Source organism: Caretta caretta, chromosome 15 (assembly GCF_965140235.1).
Source record: "Caretta caretta isolate rCarCar2 chromosome 15, rCarCar1.hap1, whole genome shotgun sequence".
Classification (NCBI taxonomy): Eukaryota; Metazoa; Chordata; order Testudines; family Cheloniidae; genus Caretta; species Caretta caretta.
The window spans coordinates 29481564-29500539 of NC_134220.1; the positions used below are offsets into that span (position 1 = coordinate 29481564).

Here is an 18976-nt window from a genome sequence, read left to right on the forward strand (position 1 = left end):
CCTGGGTTGCTCCCCCAGGCAATGAAGGAGCAGCTTTGGTAAGCCCCTCAAGCTAGAATTGTATCTGAATGCAGGGAAGGGAAGGTGGAAAAACCTTTGGGATTCCAAGACGGACACAAAAACAAGCTAGCAGAGCGACTACAAATGGCTAGAGAAGAGAAAATTCTAAGAATCCCCAGTACTTTGGCGGGTGAAAAGCCAAACAAAACTACAGACTGTTTTACAAGAAAAGAAAAACTACGCATTGTGCCCATCCCATTAATAACACAGTTCAAAAAGGCAAGAGGCCCATCACAGCATCAGGCAAGTATGCAACAGACTTGGAACGAATGTTTTTAATTGCAATTACCATTTCTGAGCTTCCCGCTGAAAAATGACATCATTTGTGACACCAGCTGCCTCAGAGTCCAGTGTCAGATATTTTAAAAGCCTCTCTGCTTGCATTAGTGCTCATTAAACAATAATAAACAAGCGGTGCTTTTCCTTTTTTATACATTAACCCTTAAGATGACATTTCACCCTATGACCACAAACACCAAAGCATTCACTTGTCTGGCCGTCTGCAAAGCGCCAGCATTCTAGCATGGGCGTGAGCACAGAATGGGGAAAGGGGACTCCAGAGTCCCGTGTTCAAGGTTTCAGCCACAAGATCATCCATCCTTTCCTAACCACCTAACAATTCAGAATAGACCTGTATGGTTTTGCTTCTTGCAGCTGTCTCAACCGCTACACACCTGCTTATATTGCTAGGTACACAGGGGCAAAATACCCCCCAGTGCTGTCCCTTGCACAGTATCACAGTCCAGACTGATCTGAAGAGATCCTGGCTACAACGTGGCAGAACAGCTATGGGAAGGGGACTATCAGTAAGTTCAACAAAACAAAGCAAAGACACAGTGGGGCAGCTTTGTAGCCTAGGGCAGACTTTGCTCCCCAATGCCCTGGTGGTCTGTAGCGAGCCAGCTAGGCACATGGTGCTGGCTTGCCTCCTTATTTCCAGCTCCAGACTGTATTAAAAGAACTGAAAAAACAGTCAATGCTTTCCGAGTGTTTTGCCGTGTAAACAATTGCTATAGATGCAGCGGGGTTGTGTGAGGGGAGGGAGACCACACAACTGGGAATGGCAGGGGAGGTGTCCATGAGAAAAACTCTGTTACACTGCTCCCTGCTAGAGAACAGTTTGGAACGCTTGGCCTAGCAGACAGTGCTGTGCATTAGTGCCTCAGAGAGTGAGGGTCAGGAATGCTGCTTCTCAGGCAGGAGCGAAATCTGCTCCTCTCTCAGCCAAGCTGCCAGCACACTGACCAATCTGCCTCCATTCCGTTCCCAAACTCATTATTTTAAACCTTTAAACTATTTTATTCGTCACCTGCCCTTTGCCAGCGGCTCCCAACCTCATGCCCCCATAGCCACTGAGAAGGGGAAGGTGAGGCTGGGTGGCCAAGCACAGGAAGGTGAATAATAGTTTCCAGGATTAAGAAACAAGACCACAAATGGAATGAGCAGTGGTCAGCCACTAACAGACAGACAACAGTGCAGAGAGTGATGGAAAACCCCAGCAACACAGCAGTGCATCTGCCCAGAAAATGCAGAGCTGATGGGTTTTAGAACGATTCCAAAAAAGGCAGCAGAGGCCAGGGCATATCTGACACATCAGAGATGTGTACAAAATAAACCCAGCAAAACCAGGCAGAGTAACTGAGCAAAAGCCAAAAACCCTCTCATCTAGATCAGCCCAGGCCAGCACATTCCCTAGTGGCGCACTGCAGAGCAGCACTGAAGCGTCTCAGGCTGCCTGCCTTCCCAGCGGCAGGGAGAGTACAGCCCCCATGCTAGGTAACGAGGAAAGCCCAAGAAAACAATAGCCTGTGACAAAGCCAGCCCATGATGTAGTGGAGGTGGGTGGAAATCTTGGGGCCACCCCCCAACCACCTATCTTTTAAGACCAGAGCAAGGGCCGCCAACTTGAAAGAACCAAGAGAGCATTGTTACAAAGTTGTGGTGGGCTGGAAGTGGGAAATGCCCACACACCAGGTATGCTCTGAGCAGCCCCAAAGGAAGTGGGCAATGCTTGGATGCTTGCTTTGGAAGTGGCCACTTGGACTGGGGAGAGGCAAACACACACGCTGGCAGCGTTCCAGGAATGATCTGGATAGGACATCGTGGCAAATTGGCTGCGTTTTTGGAGATGCTGAGACCCTGCAGCCGTCTGCCCATTGGCGAGAGCGGGGCTATTTTCTGTCACTCACACAGACCCCTAATCCCATAGCAGGTGCCTTTGCTAGTGATCTTTACAATGTGGATTTCTACAGGAAAAAAGCAGAGAGGAGCTGCTGTGATTGTAGCGGTTCTGTCAACGTAGGATGGACAGTAAACAGCAACCGTAAGAGGGTGTTGTTCTTCCGACTGAATGTGGCTGCTCATAACCCTCCAAACCAATGCAGCTGGAGCTTTTCAAGCTGCCCACCAGCTCCCGTAAAGGGGTACAACCAGGCTTACGGTATCACCTACTCAAAAGGAAAGTTCTTTCCTACCACCACCACCTGAGTTCTGCACTATCTACCATTAAGCCAGTCTAGCTTTATCCATCCCCACTCTAATTTAATTCACCACTCAGTCGCTCCCTGTGTACCACAGCGCTGGTCAGCACACTCGCTTTGACTGTTGCCCCTGACCGTGGCCTCAATCCTACAAGGGGCTCGAGCACTCCACACCCCACTGAACAATACATACAGCATCTTCAAGATCAAGCCCTAAAAGAGAGAATCAGCTACAGGAAGGGCATTGTCTACGAGGTCTCTCTGCCTCTGGAACCAGCCAGCCAATATGAACTGCCAGAATCTGTTCACCCCCTGGTCTTGCTGCAAACACTATTTGCTAAAAGAAAAGGAGTACTTGTGGCACCTTAGAGACTAACCAATTTATTTGAGCATGAGCTTTCGTGAGCTACAGCTCACTTCATCGGATGCATACTGTGGAAACTCTGAAACCTGTCACTATTTGCTAAGACTCTGGGGGAAGACACAGGGTTTGAGTGTGAGGGGTCAGGGCGTACTTTCTGCTCCAAATTATAGGTCGTTTGCACTGATGTACTTGTGCTGAATGGGAGCACACTAATGGATGTCTGTGTGGATTTGATTCCAATGACCTGGGGGGAGGGGCGCGAGAGCAGCAGGGAGGTGCCTTTTTTGTATTTACGTGGGTTAAATAATGGCTGCAGTTTGCTTCCTTTTAGCATTTCATTCGCACTAGCATGGTGCTGTTGCTTTGCCGCTTCAGAGGCAGCAGAGGGATTTTTAAATCTTGTCTAAAGAAAAAAACAACCACAAAGCCCTTTCCATTGAAATGAAACATCCATGAAGACGCCCTGCCTGTATTAGGTTTTTTACAACTGGTTTTTAGAACAATATTTGTTAGACAAACATGCCGACCAAGCCTAGAAAAAGAAAAACCTTTTTTAAAAAATGGTGACCGTATTTTTTGTTGCAGGGACGGCCTTCGTGAAAGAAGTGAGCTTGTAGGAGGAGTCTGAAGCCACCCATCACCTTCCCTGCACACGCCACACCTGATGTCTGAATAGCAGGTCTCTGGACTGGCAATGGAGTGGCCGCCTGGAGCCTCCTGCTGAGACTCTGCCCGCGTCTGTATAACCACACAGTGTTGCTCAGCTGCGAGCAGGCGACCGATGGAGACGCCACCTTCCCAGCCGTTGTTTAAGCCGGGGCTTTTTCCTACTCCACTTCTTTCAAATGTTCCTGCACCAGACAGCGCGGAATGTGAAACCCTAATTATAACTTTGCCATTTTCCAAGGCCACACCCACAGGGCAGACGGTTACAAATGGTCAGGGGCCTGAGAACTCATTTCCCCATTGTACAGTGCACGCTAAGGCAGGCTGCAGCAGCCTTGTCAGGATATGATTCAGCATCCTGTTTTGAACATTTAATACACTCTTCAACTTCTGCCTCTGGATCTCCCACCGACTCACTTTAAGGCAACAAATAGTGGAGCGAAGTAGCTAGACAAGAACACAGTGAGGCTACTGTCTTACCAAATAAATGCTCAAGATAGCCACTCTGACTTCCCCAAGCCCCAACATCCTCCCCAGCCCAAAGGCTCAGAGTCAGTCTGGTCTGTTGTTAAAATACAACAAGTCTATTCTCCCCTCACTGCATGTACACAATTCCTTATACACTTAAAGGGACGTTTGTCAGGCAGTTTGGACAAAACAATTACATTAAAAAAGGTGTGTGAGTGTGTGTGTGTGCGGGGGTTATAAAAATATTTAAAGATACATGTGTATTCACTAAAGTATATAAACATCCCTGTGCTGCGCTGGGATCGTAAACACAGCACAAGACTAGCAGGGGAAAACAACAAGCTGAAACGAAGCAGTCTTTTTTCACAACCAGAGCTAAGTGAAGTGTAAAAAGTAAACAAGTAGCAGAATGGAGAACAGTAAATTGGATTTTTAAACTTCTTTGAGTTTCAATTACTTAAGGTACTATTGGTATCACGGGGAAGAATTTTTTAAATATGATTTTAGTTTAATCACCTCCCTGTTTATACACAAGCATGAGAATATGCTTGGAAGGAACTTGCTTGCAGCAAGTTTTTCTGCTGTCGATTACAGAGCAGTTTGGTGACTTCTCTAAATCCAAAGATTCCATCAGACACACAAAGCCAAAGTACAGAAGGGTACAAATTCACCCTGGTGTAACTCCAATGCCTTCAATGGTTTCCAAACCACAATCAGAAAATAGGTTTCAGAGTAACAGCCGTTTTAGTCTGTATTTGCAAAAAGAAAAGGAGTACTTGTGGCACCTTAGAGACTAACCAATTTATCATCAGAAAATAACTTTCTTTTATTAAACAACAACAAAAGCGAGTGTTCGGCTAGTTATTAACCAATATGGTCTCTTAAAGCAGAGCATGTTCATTTCTGACCAGGTAACCCACTGGAATAGTTGAGTACTCAGCCATGTAAATCACTGAAAGTCGAAGACAGGGGAAACAATGCTACTTCCTCATTACATTTTTAAAGCTAGATCAACTTATGGTAGCTTCAGAGGTGATAAAAAGTCCTATATATGAGACAGCTGAAAGGTATTGAATGAAAGCAATAATTCTTAACACATACACATCACTTTGCATCTCAGAGCGTTTTACAAAGATGACAAAGTATTATCTCCCATTTTACAGATGGGTAAAATGAGGCTCAGGATAGGTTAGGTGACTTGGCCAAGGTCACAGAGTGAGTCAGTAGCAGAGCAGGGATAGGGGAGGAAAGAACTCTTTCTAGTCCCTGTCCTGTTCTCTATCAACTGGATCACACTGCCAGCAATGTGTAGCATTTCACTGGTATAGATACTGTATTGCACACTCAACTGAAGTCATCCTGAACAGCACAAGGTCTACAGGAGTTCGTCAAAGCCTTCATGGGTAGATAAGGGCCCAATCCTGCAAACCTTTATTTACACATCAAACCCCATTTGCAGGATCTGCTCCTTAACTGTTATTTTAAAAAGCTCTAAGAACCCAGTCCTGCAGGCTCGGAAATGCAGGATTGGGCCATAATTGTTTCATATAATGTTCTTTTTAAAAATCAGCAGCATATTTCCTGGCCTGCCCTGCTCCCCGCTCCCAGAAGCACCAGTTTCTCAGTGTTTACAACTTCAGAGCTATCTTCCCCCAAAGGCACATTCTTCCAGTCAGAATCTTCTGCCATGCTGTGGACAAATTTAATTTGCATTGTTATTGCTTTAGCTTTCTAATCTTCTGCCTCTACCAAAGTAGAGCGGCTAGCCTCAGAGCTCCATCAGGCACACAGACAACAAAGAGAGCAGAGACCCATGCAGCTTTACCCCTTCTCCCAAGGACGCTCCATAAAAGCACCGCCTACAGTTTACTGTTTGGTAAAGAAGTGAGAGGTGCCCAGGTGTGCTCAGGATAACTGGAACGGGAGGCGGGCAGAGGATCCAAGCCCATTTACAGGTCTGTTTCACCGAGAGACTTGTCTTTGGTCTACCTTTACTTCCCAGGCCCAGTGCTGCCCCAACACAATTCCTGTATGTAGCCATCAGGCTCGGTGGAGACTCCAACAGTCGCATGGCTCTCAAAAGGAGTTGTGGGGCTGCAGAAGCATTGCGTAACCATTTCAGACATGGCTCCTACCCCTCAGTCTGTGAAGAAGCAAAGACACAATGCAGAGACTGCTATGAGACTAGACGCTGCAGGAACACGGGCACTTAGGCCTGGAAGGGACCTCCTGGGTCATCAAGTCCAGTCACTACTACAGCAGGGACACAATGCCATTCAAAACCTTATCAAGCGCCCTCTGAAAACAACTTAGGTTGTTTGCACCCAACTCCTCCTACTGGGAGGCTGGTCCAAAACCTCCCTCCTCTGAACTTTCTGCTCATTTCCAGCCTAAATTCATTCATGGCCAGTTTATACCCATTGGCTCCTGTATCACCACAGTCCTTCAGCTTAAATAGATCGTCTCCTTCCCTGGTGTTTACCACCTGATGTATTAATAGAGAGCAACAAGGTCCCTTCTCAGCCTTTGGTTTGCTGCACGCTTAGCATGGGGTGAGTTAAACTGTGGCAGTCTAACGCACATGCGCATGACCACGTTACTGTGCTAGCGGGTAGCGGGGTTTCCTTCTGGCTCCTCCAAGGCTGAGGTGCCCCACAATGACCCTAGCTCACTCAATGCAGAGTGGAGCTACCTCCTAGAGCTGTAGTTAATGTTGTCAAACAAAACCAATTCTTTCAAGAGAGACCTTCAGACCAGATCAGAGATCTGGATAGGTATCCCCCAGACAGACCTCAACGCATCATGGCTCTAACGTCATCCTCTGTGCAGGCAATCAGCGTCTGAAGGCACCCACACATTGTCTCTCTTCAACCACATTCAGGATGTGACTGAAAACCCTATAATTGTGAGCATTATGGAATGACTGGATAAACAAACTTACTGTATATTTGTAATTAAGACAGTGCTTATCTGGATGTATTGGCCGAGTGTATTTGAGCAATAGCCAATATTCAGAATGGGACTGGCTAGGTGTGAAACATTCTCCTTGACTTAGGACAAGACAACCTATTGTCATGGATGATAAAAGGGAACAGGCGAAGTGTAATTAGATGAATTATCTACATTACAGGATTCGCTTTATGACTCTCCAAGTGACAAACTCTCCCAGTTCTCACGTCACAACAGGGTAAATTCTGGTTTTGAAGTTAGATGAGTTGTACAAAGAAAAAACTACCCGTGTCCTCCAGAACAGCTTAACACAGATGGGTTCTTCCTGTGCAACACTCTTAACTTCACTGAGGGTGCCTCAGTGTAACGGAGAGGAATCGGGGTCTAAAGCCACCTGACTTTCAGAGATGCTGAGCACACATTACTTGGCCATTGAAGTCAACTGGCCTGGTCCTGGAAAATCTTATGCAAAAACTCTAAGCATCTCAGTAGTCCCATTAACTCAATGAAATCACTCGTGGTTAAAGGTGAGCACACAAGTTTTTTCAGGATCCTGTGGGTGTACAGCATCTCTGAAAAAAATCAAACCACAAATGCCCTGTGACGAGGACAGATACAAGAAACAAACACTCAGCAGCTATGGCAACCCTAAAGACAGAATTACACACAGCAATTTGAAACTTTACCAACGTATCATAGGCAATGAATCAAATTCATATAAGGGCCAGCAATTCCCTCTGCCTGCAGTGGGGCTTGTCTTTACATATCTGGTGGCAAAAAATGGCTTACAGGAATACACCCAGGACAACGTGAGTATCCTAGCATATCTCCATTGCTACAATGATCAAACCCTCAACCCCGTACACCCTCCAAGATCCATGGGTCCTAGACATGCTTATTACAACATGTGGTGTACCTCATCCAGAGCACTAAATGCCCCAATAACAACTAAGTGGGTGAAACCAGACGATTACTGCGCTCTAAAATGAACGCACGCAGGAAAATGATAAAAGACAAAAACAACCTATCCCCTGTGGGTGAACGAACATCTTTCACAAAGCGATCACTCTACAGCTGACCTCTCAGTCCTCATCCTCAAAGGAAACCTGCACAACACTTTCAAAAGACGAGCTGGGAACTTAAATTCATTACTCTGCTAGGCACTAAAAATCATGGACTGAACAGAGACACTGGATTTATGCTTTATTACAGCAATCTGTAACCCACTAACCTCCCCATTTTTTGTCCTATGGCTGCTGAGGTGTTAATGGGCCTCTCCACCGTGAATGATCCCTTACAATATGTGCTAACTATCTATGCTAAACAATCTGTTCCATCTTGTATTTAGCTGTGACAGAAGTTGGTTCAATAAAATATATTACCTCACCCACCTTGTCTCTCTAATATCCTGGGACCAAGACGGCTACAACAACACTGCATACATGGGGCTGTCGTGTAATTGCAAAGAGGAGTTAAGAGGTGCGGCAGCTAGCCCTTTGTGACAGGGGCCGTGGGGGGAAGAAGAGAACCTTCAGCAATTATAGAAGGAACCTGATGGTATGAACACACTGAGCCAACTGTCCTATCACAAATGAAAATTCTGGGACTTTCTGCAGTGAATGAGAAATCTGTTCGGCAAGTTTATGAAAAAGCTGTAAATGTGTAATATCTGATAAATCCTGTATCAGGGAAATTCACCCAGCACTGGCAGACAGATGGACTTTATGTTCCAACCACTCTTCCTTTTTCTGACTGCTAGGATCCTATGAGGTCTTTTAAGTCACGCACTGCCAAACCCTATGCCCACCACACGTGACAGAGAACTGCTGTCATGTCAGTCTCTCTCGGTCTAGGATCTCAAAGTTAAGACAAAAATATCTCACTGCCACACCAATCAGGGCCTTCATTTCCTGCAGCAAACACAACCCCAGCTTTAGACTGCTTTTGCAGCAAAAGAACAATGAAGTTGAACAACTCTGCCACCCTATGGGCACAAGGTAGAGTCTCAGTAAGTCACTCTACAGAAAGCACCTTATGAAAGGGGAGACAAACTCCTTCTGTGCAGAAGGTTACAATCCATTTTTAAATTTTATTTCATAGGCCATGGTGCCACATAAATTCCCATCAATCTTTTGCACAGCTTCCACTCATCACAGCAAGAGGGTTAGACAAAGATCAAGGGTAGCAACTAATTATTAGGCCTCAGTCCTGCAAATATACATACAAGTAGCCCCATTACGCTCTGAGTGGTCAGGGAATCAGACCTTAGTTCGTAAAGTTACTGCTGTTCGCAGCATCGCTCAGTGAGTAAGATTACGCAAAACCCCTTTTAAGACTGGTATTAATCTCCCCTTTTGTTTATTTGGCCACTGGTGAGTCCAAATGCCTGACTTGTGCATATATATCCAGAGGCTGGGCATTCAAACTATGGGCGCAGCTGTTTGCCTATGTTAACTAGCCATAAAGCCTCCTCTCGTTAAGTTTCAGAGCTAACCTGAGTTTAATGAGACCGTGCACACTTCTCAGAGCTGCTTCAGGCTGCCTTAGGGTTTGGTTACACTGGAGCTGGAAGGTGTAAATTCCAACTCAAGGAGACATACCCACACTAGCTCTAATCAAGCTAGCATAGTAAAAACAGAAGTGTAGCCATGGCAGTGCGAGCAGTGGGAGGAGCTAGCCGACCCCAGTACTATGCTGTCCAATACCCTAGGTACATACCCAGGACGGTTAGCCTCTCCTGCCACATGCCCACCACAGCTACATTTCTATTTTGGTGCAATTGCTCCATCGGAGCTAGCACAGGGGTGACTCCTGGAGCTGGAATTTACGCCTTCTAACTCTACCGATCCTAAGCCTGAAATGACTCTGAGAAGGATACGCCATCTCGTTCAGCTCAAAACCTAATGAAGAGGCTTTATGGCTATATTTTTAAGTTACGCAGGTGATCAGCTGAACACCTAATTTAAACCTTCCAGATCCAGCACAGACATACCCTGAGGCAGCATTACGTCAGGCTACACTCAGAGGGTTCTTTGTGACCATATTGGTTAGATACTTGATACTTTTCTGCAAATGAAATCCGGCATTCTACAGAATCGATATCTGTCATAACGACCAGATGATACACCAAGCAGGCTGAAACCTGCCGTTTGACACACCTTCCTTAGAACTCTGCTGCCTTGTGTCTACGTAGACCGGCGACTTATGGACCTACGATTGCACCATCACTTTGCCCCTTTATAAAGAACAACAACAACAATCTGCACTTCTGCAGCAGCTTTCAGCAAAGGAACATTTTATAGACACTAATTAGTTCTCATGACCCTCCTAATAGGTTACATATTATTATTTGTTTTACAAAAGGGTAAACAAAAGCACAGCAAGATTAAGGCATAGGCCCAGGGCCATGGTAAATCAATGACAATCTTTCCATTGACTTCAGGGGTGCTAAATGTGGCCCCAAGTCACATAGTGCAGGGGTTCTCAACCTTTTTATTTCTGAGCCCCCCCTCCCCCCAACATGCTATAAAAATTCCATGGCCCACCTGTGTCACAACAACTGGTGTTCTGCATATGCAGCAGATTAAAAGCCACGGCTGGCATTAGGGGGTAGCAAGCCGGGCAACTGCCCAGGGCCCCATGCCTCCGGGGGCCCCATGAAGCTAAGTTGCTCAGGCTTCGGCTTTCAGCCCCGGGCGCCAGGCTTGGGTTTTGGCTTTCTGTTCTGGTCTCCAGTGAGTCTAATGCCAGCCCTGCTCTCTGGTTTATTTTGATGGACCCCCAGAAACCTGCTCATGGCCCCCTAAGGGGCCCCGGACCCCTGGTTGGGAACCACTGACATAGTGAATAAGTAGCAGAGCTGGGAGTAGAACCAGGAGTACTTAATTCTCCTTGAACTTCTAGACACCACTGCCACTACAGAATAAGGACTGAGAAATAAAAACTAAAACCTGTAATCAGAACTTACAAACCAGAGAGTCCTGCTGAGCAAAATCAAATGCACAGTGCCTCTGCTGTATAGTCAGGCTTGTTAGAGTGATTTGTAACTCAAGTCAGATCACTGCTGAGCCAAATAACAGAGGCTGTAATACAGCCGCTTGCAGCTTACCTCACCTGTTTACAGAGAAGACGACTCGGCTTTCTAACGTCAATTTATGCAGAATAAAAAGAGTCCATTCCTCAAAACCCCACCCACTGCCAAAATTAGAAAATTATACAGGTTCCAAATTAAAACAGGTTCTATCCCAGCCCCAAAACATATCTATGCATCTGATGGAATCCGCTGGTGTATTAGGGTGTAAAGGGAATCAAACTTCCAGTAGTGTGTAACAGAGACACATCATGCAATATCCCATGAACTCAGTGTGCCTGAAGGTATAAAAAAAGCAATGACAAATGGCAAACAGAAAACAAAACCAATAAACTGCCTAAACGGACATTAAAACTGGGGAGTAGGACCTAGGAGAAGAGCAAATGGCAAGAACAAGCCTGTTGAGATACTGCAGAGTTTCTAAGCCTTACCTTTCAGACAGCTACGTTTGGAGATTGTGGGCCAACAATTGATTCTGCACATGAAAGCCCGCTCCCATCTCCTCTGGGTTACTTACCTCAGCCCTCTCCTCACTTATTTCTTTTGTTCCTTTCCTTTCCCCCCTCCTCACTTCATAACAGCAACTTATTATTTCCAACATGAAATGAATTCAATCCTTGACCATTAAACAGTCAAAAGTGAACAGAGGATGGCTCTATTTCCACCATTTCTCCAGCCACCTCCAACTAGGGTATAGGCTCCCTGCCCCACAAAAGAAGCCCAAGCTATTAGAGACAAGACACATTAAGATAATTAATAAGCGTTGTGGATGAATTTTATAAACAATGTTCCACTTTTTTCCTGACAAGAAAATTAAACCTCATTTTAGTTTTTAAATGTTAAATTCCAAGATCAAAAATAAAATAACTGAATGAGAGAGGTCAGTGATCTGGCCTCAGCTCACTAGAGGTCCTGGGGTCTGCGCAGGAGCAAGAATCTGCCCGTCCAAAGCTCATTGTGGGATCAGGGCGTAGGAAATCACGTGGCAGAAGTTCAACAGTGCTGGAAACAATGTTTAGAACAGCATGAATTAAACGGTTCTGCTCACCTCAGGTTTAATTTGCGATCTTCATCACTGCCAACCTCCAGCTAAGGAGGGAAAAGAGGGATAGAGAATGTGTTATGCACTGGCTGTTTCTACCTTATTGTCAAAAATTCCTCACACTTTTTAAAACAATGATTTTTTTTCAATGTCCACAGAAAAATAGTACTATACAGCCACATAAAATATCCCCTCCCACCATTTCCCCCGGTACAGGATGTCAAAGGGGCTCACAGGGAGTTTAAAACCATTAAACACCAATCCTGCAAGCTGGAGGGCAGATCAGCTGGCGGATGGAATGCCTAGACATCACAAGGGATGTGCACACAGCCCTCCCATTGAAATCAACAGGAGCTGAATAGAGCATCAGAATGTTAGCAAAGAGCGGGGCATAAAGAAATCCTTCAATGAATGGAGTAGTGTGTCAATATGATGGATGCAATCAAAACTGTCCAACTCGGTTTTATAAGCCGTATGCTGCTGATCTCTGGGAGGTGCCTATGCGTTTAGGCCAGGAAGATCTGAGCTCTATCCCCAGTTCAAAGCGTGTAGCCTACTGACAAATGTCATGTTCCTAAACGGCCATGGATTTGTTTTTCTGATTTTTTTGCAAGTACCTTAACCTACCAAGAGAAGGTAACCCAGCCATTAGAAGCACGAGTAAAACCTAACACAGCTGGTGAGCCTCCACACAAATGCAGCTTTTACACAAATCAGCAGAAGTTAATTTGGCCTTTAAACTTAAAAAAGGGTAAGAGTCCTACTGGTTTTTATGAACAGTTCTACTGCAGTAGTGCAAAGGCCAGTTGGAGCCCCTTTCTGCTGTACAATGTACAAACAATGCTCTGAAATGTTTTTTGTGGACCTCAACTAAAAAAAAGAGGTTAACATAACATTTTCAAGGTTAGATGGGGTTTTTAATATTAAGACTTCAAAAGGTCAGAGTTAATGATGTAAAGGAATTTGCTGCTCATAGCTAGTAGTTATGGTTCTTAATTTGTTATTGGACATTAAAATGATGACACACAAGTTCTATTACAGCTTTGCATAATCTGTATATTAGACGTATCTATTCAGTGGAAAGGAGATATTAAAAAGCAATGCAAGATTACTGTGACTGATAGAGCTTTGAAGAAAAATATATTTCCTCTATTTTTATAGTTTGTTTACTTTGTGCATTTACCACCACTTAGCGTACTATCAGTTGAGCCCTTATCCTGAGGTCAGACTCCTGCAGAAACCCCCCTGGGCCCATGTGGAGTCCCAGTGATTTCAAGTATCAGGGGGTAGCCCTGTTAGTCTGCATTCACAAAAACAACAAGGAGCCTCGTGGCACCTTCAAGACTAACAGATTTATTTGGGCATAAGCTTTCGTGGGTAAACAACCACTTCTTCAGATGCACCTGAAGAAATATTTTTTTACCCACGAAGCTTATGCCCAAATAAATCAGTGATTTCAAGAAATCCACTGAAATCATTGGACACAGGGTCCACCTGCCTGGATTCAGTTGCAGTGTTGGGGACCTAGTGAGCTCCCCCACTTGTCTGGGTCTGTTACACAGCAATGGGGGAACATACAAATATTTTTTTTTAATTGTGATTGTAAAAATATGTATGAAACCACAGATATCATCAGGGAGCTTCAGAACTTGAAGCTACTTTACACTCATCTTTTCAAACTGACTAGGTTTCAAGTTGACCTTTTTAAAAAATAAACAAAAATAGGCACAACAGGAAGAATTAAGGGCTCAATATTACAGAGGACAGAAACCTTCTTAACTGGCTTTAGTTCTTTGGGCAGAACATTTATCTGAACTGACAAGGCTGGCAACTTGACTGGGTATTTGCTGGGTTATATACAAATATAATTATCTTGTACTGGACCCATCACTGGCAGTGCCATTCAACCATCCACTCATCCCCCAGTTTGTCCCAGGCACTCTGAGTGATGTCAAGCCATGGCTCTTCAGGTGAGAGCATCCTGAAATCTGCATCGTGGAGGGATAGATCCATCTTTAGGCCCTGATTCCGCACCGTGACCTGCCCAAGCAGACAGCTGAGCCTGTACAGCTTGCAATGCTACAGCAGAAAAGATGCTGGAGATCTGATAGGGCAAGGGAGCTATTTGAATTTATAAAAAATTAGCGACTGTGCAAACTGGTTTTCTGCTCAGAAAAAAATTCATAAGGGTTTCTAGCATGCCACATTGACACTATCACAATTCCCCTGAAGACAACATTAGCATCCATTTTATAAATCCATACTGGTTTATGTGTTGTTAAGAAGCAGGCTGTAAGAGCTCTTTCATAGTAAGAACTTTTGGGTCAATAATTCCCTTTTTAAAAAGTCTCTAAATACATATTTGCTACAGACTCAGCCTGTAAATCCATCTTCACACAAGAAAGAGCGTAACAGATCAGGGAAAACACAGACACAGTTTGGCTAGAAATTCTTTGTTTTTTATTAACGTTATACAAAAATCAATGTTTAAATTTCCAGGGGTGATTCATATATTCATGGACTTTTAGATCAGAAGGGACCATTAGGACGGAGAGTAGGGGGAGATATCCTACCTCAGCCTTTCTCTGGGTACCCCTTAAAGCATCTCTATTCCTGGCTCATAAAGGTGCTTCTGAAAAGGAATTGCCCTGCCTTTGGAGTACACTCTATTGCAGTGGGTCCCAAACTCGTTCCACTGTTTGCACAGGGAAAGCCCCTGGCAGGCCGGGCCGGTTTGTTTACCTGCCACGTCCGCAGGTTCGGCCGATCGCGGCTCCCAGTGGCTGCGGTTCGCTGCTCCAGGCCAATGGGAGCTGCTGGAAGCGGTGCGGGCACAGGGACGTACTGCCCGCTGCTTCCAGCAGCTCCCATTGGCCTGGAGCAGCGAACCGCGGCCACTGGGAGCCGCGATCGGCCAAACCTGTGGACGCGGCAGGTAAACAAACCGGCCCGGCCAACCAGGGGCTTTCCCTGCACAAGCGGTGGAACAAGTTTGGGAATCACTACTCTACTGCATCCAATGGCAGGCATGAGCCAATCCTCATGGAAGGAGACCCCTATTTCCTTGGAAAAAAAAAAAAAACGGCTTTATACCCTTACAGAACATGATACTGAACAGACATAATGCAGAAACACTCCAAAGACAAGACAGACACACCAAAAGCTTGATTCATCTCTCATATACACTAGATTAAAACCCGTGTAACCCCACTGACTTCAGTGGGATTACTCCTGGTTTACAACTGTGTAAATGAGATGAGAATCAGGTCTCTCTCTTTCACGGGTTCACAGGACGATCAATGGTTTATGTTCAAAATTTAGGTTTTATACCTTTTTTTTAAACAAAGTAAAGATTTTAAAAACCCTTATGGAAACAGAAATATCTTCATGATTTCATAACATTTTCAGTGAAACAAGACGGGCAAGGTAATATCTTTTATTGGACCATCTTCCATTGGTGAGAGAAGTTTTTGAGCTTACACAGAGCTCTTCTTCTGGTCTTCTTCTTCTGACAGGAAGAAGACCACTGTGTAGCTTGAAAGGTCGTTTCTCTCACCAACAGAAGCTGGTCCGATGAAAGATGTTATCTCACCCACCTCGTCTCTCTAACATCCTAGGACCCACACGGCGACAACAACACTGCATTCCATATTTTTCAGTGAACACAGTTAGAAAATAAACCGTGTCTCTGTGGCTTGGTAAACTCAAACCCACAACCTGGAGCGAGGGCAGAGCCACTAGGGAATTAAAGGCTGAGTCCAAGGCCCACAGTTTGGAATGAACAAAGTAAACGAAGAGCATCCCTGAGCTGGGGACAGTCAATGAGATTTTTACCAGCCATTCCCCACCACCTCCCATACTCAGCTGAGATCATCAGTGGGAGAAGGTTAGTGACAGGGATTTGACAGGTGACAAATAGGGCTGTTAACCTGATAGGAGAACGGACACAGGGGGAAGTATATGGGAGGGAGGCCCAGGCAAGTGGGATGCTGTGTAAAGGGAGGGCATGGGGGTGTAGGGAAGGACACAGGAGAGCGAGGAGTTAGGGTAGGGGAACACAGAGCCTGTCTTTGGGGTTTATAAGGCAGGGGAAGGACACAGGAGCGTATAGGGCAGGAGAAGAGGAACAGGGCAGAGGAGATAACAGAAGTGGGGGCCTATGGGGGTGGTAATAAGGCAGAGAACTATACTAAGGTGTGGGGCCTGGTGCAGAGAGAGGAGGTATAGTGGAGTGAATAGGGCAGAGACGGTATAGCAGGTGTGGGATGTATAGAGGCAGGGGACAGAATGGGGCAGAGTTGTACAGCAGGGGCATGGGCCAGAGGGATATAGCAGGGTATTGGCTCTGTAAAGGAAGGGCTATATAGCAAGATGTATGGGGCAGGGGGCTCAGTGGGGCTGTGCGGGACTGGGGGTATACCAGGCTGTTGTGAAGGCAGGGGGCATGGTGGGGGTATAGCAGGGTGTGGGGGGCAGAGAGTATAGTGGTGGGTGGGGGTAAGGTGGGGATATAGCAGAGGGGGGGCAGGGGACACAGTGGGGGGTGGGGTTATATCAGGGGCAGGGGGCACAGTGGGGGTGAGGGAAGGGGCACAGTGGGGATATAGCAGGGAGTGGGGGGCAGGGGTTATGGTGGGGGTAGGGGTATAACGGGGGCAGGGGGGACAGAGAGATGAGGAGGGCAGGGGGTACAGTGGAATGCGGGGGTCATAGTGGGTGTATTGCAGAGGGTGGGGGGCAGGGAGTACAGTGGGGGGCAGGAATTATAGTGGGGTGTTGTGGGGGCAGGGGGCTCGGTGGAGATACAGTGGTGGGCAGGGGGTGGGGACACAGTGGGGGGCAGGGAGTATTTGCGGCGGGTGAGTGTATTGCGGAGAGTGGGGGGACAGGGGGTAGGGCAGGGGGGACAGCGGGCGTGGGGGGGGACAGCAGGGTGTGGGGTCCGGGGCACGGTGGGGAGACAGCGAGGCTGGGGGTGGGGGGCACGGTGGGGGGTACAGCGGGGGTTTGGGGCAGGAGGTACGGGGGTACAGCGGGGGCGGGAGGCACAGTGGCGGGTACAGCGGGGGCGAGGGACAGGGGGCACGGTGGGGGGTACAGCGGGGCAGGTGGGTACAGCGGGGGCAGGGGGTACAGTGGGGGGTACAGCAGCGGTTGGGGGTACGGGGGTACAGCGGGGGCGGGGGGTACGGGGGGGTACAGCAGGGGCGGGGGGCACGGTGGGGTGCAGCGGGGGCGGGGGGCACGGTGGGGGGTGCAGCAGGGGTTGGGGGTACGGGGGGTACAGCGGGCACGGGGAGCACGGTGGGGGGTACAGCGGGGGTTGGGGGTACGGTGGGGTACAGCGGGGGCGGGGGGCACGGTGGGGGGTACAGCGGGGGTTGGGGGTACGGGGGGTACAGTGGGCGCGGGGGGCACGGTGGGGGGTACAGTGGCGGTTGGGGGCACGGTGGGGTACAACGGGGGTTGGGGGTACGGGGGGTACAGCGGGGGTTGGGGGGCACGGTGGGGGGTACAGCGGCGCGGGGGGTACGGGGGGTACAGCGGCGCGGGGGGCACGGTGGGGTACAGCGGGGGCGGGGGCACGGTGGGGGGTACAGCGGGGGTTGGGGGTACGGGGTTACAGCGGGGGCGGGGGGTACGGTGGGGGGTACAGCGGGGGCGGGGGGCACGGTGGGGTACAGCGGGGGCGGGGGGCACGGTGGGGGGTACAGCGGGGGTTGGGGGCACGGTGGGGTACAGCGGGGGCGGGGGGCACGGTGGGGGGTGCAGCGGGGGTGGGGGGTACGGGGGGTACAGCGGGGGCGGGGGGCACGGTGGGGGGTACAGCGGGGGTTGGGGGGTACGGTGGGGGGTGCAGCGGGGGCGGGGGGTACGGGGGGTACAGCGGGGGTTGGGGGGTACGGTGGGGGGTACAGCGGGGGCGGGGGGCACGGTGGGGGGTACAGCGGGGGTGGGGGGTACGGTGGGGGGTACAGCGGGGGCGGGGGGTACGGCGGGGGGCACAGCGGGGGTTGGGGGCACGGTGGGGTACAGCGGGGGCGGGGGGCACGGTGGGGGGTACAGCGGGGGTTGGGGGTACGGTGGGGGGTACAGCGGGGGTGGGGGGTACGGGGGGGTACAGCGGGGGTTGGGGGGTACGGTGGGGGGTACAGCGGGGGCGGGGGGCACGGTGGGGGGTACAGCGGGGGTGGGGGGTACGGTGGGGGGTACAGCGGGGGCGGGGGGTACGGCGGGGGGCACAGCGGGGGTTGGGGGCACGGTGGGGTACAGCGGGGGCGGGGGGCACGGTGGGGGGTACAGCGGGGGTTGGGGGGTACGGTGGGGGGTGCAGCGGGGGCGGGGGGCACGGTGGGGGGTACAGCGGGGGTGGGGGGTACGGGGGGTACAGCGGGGGTTGGGGGGTACGGTGGGGGGTACAGCGGCGCGGGGGGCAGGACCGGTCCATCCCCCTTTGCCCGCAGCCCTCGGGGCGGCCCGGACCCCGGACCCCGCTCCCCGCCCGGGGCCTGGCGCGGCCTCCCCCTCGGCCCGGCCCGGCCCGGCGCCCCCGGCTCACCTCGCTGGCGCTGGCCGAGGAGGCGGCGCTGGGGGTCGGCGAGCGCTGCAGGGTGACCAGGGCCATGGCTGGGGCGCGGGGCTGCCGGCTCCGGGCCGGGGCGGAGCGCGGGGCCCGGCTACAGCGACGGCGGCTCCCGGCCTCCGGCCGCCTCCATCCGCTGCTGCTGCGCAGCCTCCGGCCGGGGGGGGCGAGCGGGCTGCGGCGCCGGGAGAGGGCGGGCGGGGGGCCGCGGGGAGGGGGCAGCAGGAGGGGAGGTGGGGGGCAGGTAAGGGGCAGCAGGGGGGCTGGAAGTAGG

General features: G+C 49.4%; 1 protein-coding gene across 1 annotated transcript in view; it reads right to left on the reverse strand.

The window, feature by feature from the left end:
* Positions 1–18842, reverse strand: part of SSH1 (slingshot protein phosphatase 1) — a 65008-nt gene extending 46166 nt beyond the window's left edge. Inside the window, exons 1-2 of the mRNA XM_048821559.2 lie at positions 18679–18842; positions 12126–12166 (exon numbers count right to left, since the gene is read on the reverse strand). Of these exons, the coding sequence (XP_048677516.1) occupies positions 12126–12166; positions 18679–18744 (107 nt within the window). The 5' untranslated portion in view covers positions 18745–18842. The remainder of the gene's footprint in view (positions 1–12125; positions 12167–18678) is intronic.
* Between the last annotated feature and the right edge of the window lie 134 nt (positions 18843–18976).